The sequence below is a fragment of the Chrysochloris asiatica genome, unplaced genomic scaffold (genome assembly GCF_000296735.1).
Source record: "Chrysochloris asiatica unplaced genomic scaffold, ChrAsi1.0 scaffold00368, whole genome shotgun sequence".
NCBI lineage: Eukaryota > Metazoa > Chordata > Mammalia > Afrosoricida > Chrysochloridae > Chrysochloris > Chrysochloris asiatica.
The window spans coordinates 1,178,635-1,186,008 of record NW_006408886.1 but is presented as its reverse complement, the minus strand read 5'-3'; the positions used below and the strand labels follow the sequence as shown (position 1 = coordinate 1,186,008).

The 7,374-nt window shown below is 39.0% G+C and overlaps 1 protein-coding gene across 1 annotated transcript in view; it reads right to left on the bottom strand.

The window, feature by feature from the left end:
* Nucleotides 1–2,687, bottom strand: part of RAB31 (RAB31, member RAS oncogene family) — a gene marked incomplete at its 5' end in the record, with an annotated part of 257,384 nt that extends 254,697 nt beyond the window's left edge. Inside the window, one exon of the mRNA XM_006876234.1 lies at nt 2,679–2,687. Coding sequence (XP_006876296.1) covers nt 2,679–2,687 — 9 coding nt within the window. The remainder of the gene's footprint in view (nt 1–2,678) is intronic.
* Nucleotides 2,688–7,374: the final 4,687 nt, after the last annotated feature.

Below are 7,374 nucleotides of genomic sequence, written 5' to 3'. Positions count from 1 at the left end.
TGCTGTAAGGATTTGTTCCTTCTTTTGAGCTACTACACACATAGGTGTAGGTCAAGTTCATCAAATTGTATCAGATTACTCTCTTTTTTTTCCTCTTCTTCTTCTGATCATCATTGAAGCCAGGTCAAGTGGGTATTATCTGCAAGTGTGGGTGTTCCTGTGCATATGCCCTCTCTTTTTATCAGCTGAATGCTTCACTCTCCACATTGTAAGGCTTAGCTCACCACTTCATTGCTGTTTTTCCCTCACTTCCCTTTATTGGTGATGAGCGTGGTCCTCAATCAGAGGTGCATTCCCATTGAGTCTTATTCTTGGAAGGGGGTTTGCACTGAGGGGACCTGACCACTTGCCTTGATGTTTCCTGGGCAAGCAACTTGTTTGTTCTTGTAGTAACAGTCCATCTGCCTCTATTGTTTTGTATTTTTCCTGTAGGTCTTTCTTTCAAGAAGTATCTTCTGTTCTTCTAGCCACTCTAGGCTGGTTTGCTCGTTCCCCAGCTCTTTCACCAGACCCATTCCTTGACAGAATTTTGCAAGACCAATGACTTCTTTACTGTAAATGACTTTTTTAAACAACATAAAAGATAACTACACACATGGACCTCAGAAGATGGAATACACAAAACTCAAATTGACTACATCCGTGATGGTGGAAAAGCTCCATATTATCAGCCAAAACAAGGCCAGAGGTAGACTATGGAACAGGCCATTAATTTCTCATTTGAAAATTCAGACTGAAGCTAAAGACAATTAAAACAAGTCCAAAAGAGGCAAAATATGATGTGGAACATATCTCAGATGAATTTAGAGATCATCTCAAGAACAGATTTGATGCATTAGATACTTACATATGATATGTACATACTTACATCAGAGGTCAGAAGAGTTGTGGGATGACATCAAGAACATCATACAGGAAGAAAGCAAAATGACATTAAGAATACAAGAAAGAAGGAAAATACCAAAATGGATGCCAGAAGAGACTCTGAAACTCTCTCTCAAGTGTAGAGATGCTAAAGCAAATGGAAGAAATGAGGAGGTAAAAGAGCTGAACAGAAAATTTCAAAGGTCAGCTCAAGAAGACATCGTCAAATATTATAATGAAATGTGCAAACACCTGGAGTTAGAAAACCAAAAGGGAAGAACACACTCAGCATTACCCACGCTGAAAGAACTGAAGAAAAAAATTCAGTCCTCAACTTGAAATATTGAAGGATTCTTTGAGCAAAATATTGAATGATGCAGAAAACATCAAAAGAAGCTAGAAGGAATACACAGAGCCACTGTACCAAAACGAAATGGTCAATGTTCAACCATTTCAAGAGGCAGCATATGATCAAAAGGCAATGGTACTGAAGGAAGAAGTCCAAAGTACACTGAACGCATTGGCAAAGAACAAGGATCTAGGAACTGATGGAATATAAATTAAAATCTTTCAGCAAACTGTTGTAGCATTGGAGGCACTCACTCATCTATGCCAAGAAATTTGGAAGACAGCTACCTGGCCAATTGGTCAGAATAAATCAATTATCTGTGCCCATTCCAAAGTGAGGTGACCCAGTGGAATGTGGAAATCATCCAACAATATCATTAATATCATATGTAAGTGAAATTTTACTAAACATAATTTTTAATGGCTGCAACAGTAAATTGATAGGGAACTGCCAAAGGTTCAAGTGGGATTCCGATGAGGATGTGGAATGAGGGATATCATTGCTGATATATGGTGGATCTTGGCTGAAAGCAGAGAATACCTATGCTAATCAAAAGCTACAAAAAGTCTTTCGATTGTGAGGATCATGACAAGCTATATGGACTACATCAGGAGAATGAGTATTCTGGTTAATTGTGCTCATGAGAAACCCATACATAGACCAAGAAAGGCAGTCATTCAAAAAGAACAATGCAACATTGAACTGATTAAAATTAGGAAACATATGCACCTTAGGAAAATTAGGAAATGGTTGCATTCTTTCACCATACTTATCCAAACTGTATGTTGAGAAATAATCCTAGAAACTGGATTATATGAAGAAAACCGTGGCATCAGGATTGGAGGAAGACTCATTAACAACCTATGATATGCAGATGATACAACCTTGCTTGCTGAAAGCGAGGAAGACTTAAAATATTTTAAATATGGGTTGCATCTCAAGGCAAAGAAAACAGATCCTCAGCATTGGAGCAATAAATAACATCAAGATAAATGGGAAAAAGATTGAAGTTGTCAAAAACTTCATTTTGCTTGGATCAGCCACCACCACTCATGGAAGCAGCAGTCAAGAAATCAAACAAGATATTGCATTAGGCAAATATGATGCACAAGACTGCTGTAGGGTGTTGAAGAGCTAAGATGTCAACATGAGTACTAAGATGTGTCTGACCCAAGCCACTGTATTTTCAGTAGCCTCATATGCATGTGAAAGTTGGACAGTGAATAAGGAAGACCATAGAAGAATTGACACATCTGAGTTATGGTGTTGGAGGAGAATATTAGTACAGTGGACTGCCAGAAGAACAAACAAATCTGTGTTGGAAGAAGTACGGTCAGAATGCTCCTTAGAAGCTAGGACAGTCAGACTTCATCTGTAATACTTCAGATATAATATCAGGAGATATCAGTCCTGGAGAAAGACATCATTCTTTGTAAAGTAGAGGATGATCACAAAAGAGGAAGACCCCAATGAGACAGATTGGCACAGTGGCAGTAGCAATTAGCTCAAGCATAGCAACAATTGTGAAACTGGTGCAGGACTGGGCAGTGTTTCATTCTATTGTGCATAAATTCCCTATGAGTTGGTACCAAGTTGACGGCAATTAACAACAACATCCCTCCCCAACATGGATCCTCCTGTACAATAAAATCAAGAAAAGATAAAATAGTAATATTTGGAAAATAACAACCAATAAGAAAATGTAAATCCACTGAATTGTTAGTTGTATCAAACGTAAATTTTAACACGTTACTAATTTTAAAAATCATAATTCAAACTTAAACTCTGAAAACTTTATAAAATCAGATACATATTTGCAAGATAGTGATGTTTTTAAAAGAAAATATTAAAAAGTCTAAAAATGTTTAATTAAATTTCAGATTTATGTAGAAAACATAGCATTTTACCTACTTAATATTTTAAACTATCAATTTCTCTATTTAGTTATCGAAGAGTTATAAAATCAATAATTGTCATACTTGTAAGTTTATTATAAATTTTACTCTGATTCCATTATCTGGTTTGTAGTCACAGTAATTTGTATATTTATGTTGCCATGTGCAAGTGATGCAGAATCCGCCTCCCAACCTCACCCCAAAACCTTCAAATGTATTTTCCCACAAGAAATGCTGACTCATGCCTGCCCTCTCTGTATGGCAAAGGTAGATGTACTTTGGATGCACCCTCTTCTAAGAACTTGTCTGCCTCCTTCTGAGTCCCTCTTCTTGATCATAGTTTAGGAATTTTTTTTCTCAAGATCCAGACACTCAACTCATTCTTCATTGGTCCAACAAGTATAATTCACTGAACTCAAGCTTCCACAGATTCCAGTATGCTGGACTCTACTGACAAGCAATAGCTTGCTGAGCTCTGGGGCAGTGATGTGGGTCTGACACAAGTAAAGCTGGTCACGGTACTTGACACATGGAGTTTTACCCAGAGTTCAGGGAATCAATCCTTACCTCCCAAGCTTTGGTCCTACTTTGCCTTACTTGGTATCCTTCAGCTTATACTTGATGTTAAGTGCCATCAAGTTGGTTCCAACTCATAGTGACCCTGCATAGGGTTTCCGAGGAGTGACTGGTGAGCTTGGACCACCACCTTGCAGCTGAAACTGACTTTGCAGTCAACACATTAACCTATATAGCACCACACCAGGGCTTAATCTCTCTCTATTATCAAGTTGATAAATTCACTCCTCTGTAATCCTTGCAGCTCACTTGCCCCTGAGAAGCTTTTCCTCCTTTCAACTCTAGGGTATGTACTCTACAATCTCAGTCAGCTCCTAGTAGACAAAGTTTTTGACAAGATTGTATATCTTAACAGTCAGAAGTCTGATCTAGGAACCACTAGTTTGTATTCTATCCATTTACCCTACCTAAGGACTATGCTCAGAATAAATGACTCCAAATCCCCCAAACAGTCAACAAATCCTGTCCTCAAAATGCTTTTGAAGATGAAAAATTTTAAAGTTATCTTAAAATTTTTCAATGCTTCTCACTATCTTCTACTAATGTTTTTGCTAATATCCAGCTTTTCTGAATAGCTGGTGCCATAGGATAAGGACGCAACCTCAAGGTCGGTTTGAACCACAGGATTCAAACTCACCAGCCACTCTTTGGAGACCCTGTACAAGGTTGCTATGGGTCGGAACCAACTCAATGGCACTTAAAAACAACAAAGCAGCAAGGCCCACCTGAATTTAGGCTTAATTCTTCAGCACATACATATTGTGTTTCTTTTCTTTTCTTTCAATTTATCTTGCCACATTTTTCTCTCTTATAAATAGAACAAAAGGTCAAGGAACCTTTTAGTTTGTCTTGGAAGAGAAAATATTTTTACAAAAAAACTGTACCATAGAAACCCTCTCTGCCCGGTGGCTCTATGGTGGTGATGTACCATGGAGTCATAGGGTTTCTGAAGCTGTAAATCTTTATGGGAGCAGGAAGCCTCATCTTTCTCCCATGGAACAGCTGGAAGTTTCGAACTGCAGACCTTGAGGTTCACAGCCTGATTCGTAACCACTTCGCTACCAGAGCTCCTTTGCAGTTGTTGGGGTTATGTGCTGTGGAGTCGGTTCCGACTCATAGCAACCCTGTACAGGGTTTCTGAGGCTATAAATCTTTACAGGAGCAGAAAGCCTCATGTTTCTCCCGCAGAACAGCTGGTAATTTCGAACCGTCAACCTTGGGGTTAGCAGCCAGATTCATAACAACTATGCTACCAGAGCTCCTTGAGCTCCTTTGAAGTAGGCTCCAAACCCAGCTGCCTGCTTTATCTCCACCGGCCACCAGGGGAAAGTCCTGCACAAGGTTTGCTGAGCTGTGGGTCCCAGGATCACCTGGAGCCAAGGTATCTGACACTTTCCATGAAATCACTCCGTTCTGCAATTAACTTCCTTTTCCTGATAGAACGTTATTCAGACTGTGACACACACAGAAACCCAAGGGAAATGCCCCGCAAGTCACAGCACTCACATGTGAAGACACAAGGGTTAAAGCTGGAAAAGGGAATCTAGAAGAAACATCTGTTAAATGATTAGCATGAGAAAAGAAAACCAGGCTGAACTCGGTCAAGCACATGTTCCTTTTAGTGGACTGACTGATGGAAACACATATATGTACATATATTTCCATTTTACAAGACCTTATGAATACACTCTTATCTTATACAAGTCCCTAGTTTTGCAAAAGAGAACACTGTAGGACTTCCTTGAGGTCACACAGCTGGTTGATACAATCAGAACCACATGTTCTGAGTCCCAGTAAAGTCCTCTTAGTAAGAGTCTCACAGCTTAAATTAGTCTCCCTACCAAATGTAAAACAAAAGTCAATTTTCTAAAACTCACAAGTAATACTCAATTATTGCTTTCTTGTTTCAAATCAGGTGCCCTGGGTGATTCAAACTACTAAGCACTCCACTACTAGCCAAAAGGTTGGTGGTTTGAGCCTGCCCAGAGGCACCTCAGAAGACAGGCCTGGCAATCTGCTTCCAAAAGATCACAGCTTTGAATCCCTGTGGAGCACATCTACTCTGCACACAGGCTTGCCATGAGTTGGAACTAACTTGATGGCAATTGACAACAGTTTCTTACAGTATTATTCAAATTCCTCAGTAGCATCATGTAATCCCTATGTTTGGCCTGTGATGAAAGGGGGCATATTATTGCTAGCTGGAAGGCATCAGGTTAAAACCAATTCTGATTCCATTAACCAGTAAAAACCTTCATGTGGGACAAACAGTGTGCTATTTTCATTTGTACAGTTCAGATCAGACATGTGCTGAGGTCTAGCAATATTTAGACTATCTATGTATTCGGAAATGGATCCCCCATTTGATATCCTTCCTAGTGTTGTTTTTGTTGTTAAGTGCCACTGAATTTTCATTCATGGAAACACTATATAGAACAACTGTTAGGTTTGAACTGCCCATTTTGTGGTTTGCAGTCCAGTGCTGATCCCACAGCACCACACTAGGAGTCCCTCCTATATAAGCTAATATTTTGTGCTAATAATACAACCCAATGGAATGCACAAATCATTGGACAATATCATTAATATCACATGCAAGTAAAATTTTGCTAAAAATAATACAAAAAAGGCTGTAATCATATATTAAAAGAGAACTTCCAGAGGTTTAAGCTGGATTCAGAAGAGGTTGTGGAACAAGGGATATCACTGCTAATGTCAGATGGAACTTGGCTAAAAGCAGAGAATACCAGAAAAATGTTTACCTTTGCTTTACTGACTATGCAAAGGCTTTTGATTGAGTGGATCATGGCAAGCTATGGACAACTTTGTGGATAATGAATATTCCAGAACCCTTAATTGTGCTCATAAGGAATCTTTACATAGACCAAAAGGCAATTATTCAAATAGAACATGGAACACCAAATGGTTTTAAATTAGGAAAGGTATGCACCAGGGTTGTATTCTTTCATCAAACTTATTCAATATGTATGTGGAGCAAATAATCCAAGAAGGTGGATTGTATGAAGAAAACCATGGCATCAGAATTGCAGGGAGACTCATTAACAACCTGTAATATGCAAATGATGCAACCTTGCTTGCTGAAAGCAAAGAGGACTTAAAATACTTATTGATGAAGATCAAAGATAACAGTCTTTGGTATAGGTTGTACCTCAATGTAAAGAAAACAAAAATCCTCACCAATAAATAACATCAAGATAAATGGAGAAAATATTGAAGTTGTCAAAGACTTCAATTTGCTCATATCAACCATCAACACTCATAGAAGCAGGAGTCAAGAAATCAAATGACATAATGCATTAGGCAAATCTGCTGCACAAGAACTCTGTGAAGTGTTGAAGAGCAAAGATGTCAATGTGAAGACTAAGGTGCATCTGACCCAAGCTATGATATTTTCAGTAGCTTCAAATGCATGTGAAAGTTGGACAGTGAATAAGGATTTGAGTTATGGCATTGGAGGAGAATATTAATAGTACAATGGACTGCCAGAAAAAGAAACAAATCTGTGTTGGAAAAAGTATTGCCAGATGCTCTTTGGAAGCCAGGATGGCCAGACAGACTTCTTCTCCCAAACTTTGAACATATTATCCGGAGGTCTGGTAGCGTAGTGGTTACGAATCGGGCTGCGAACCTAAAGGTTAGCGGTTCGAAACTACCAGCTGCTCCGCGGGA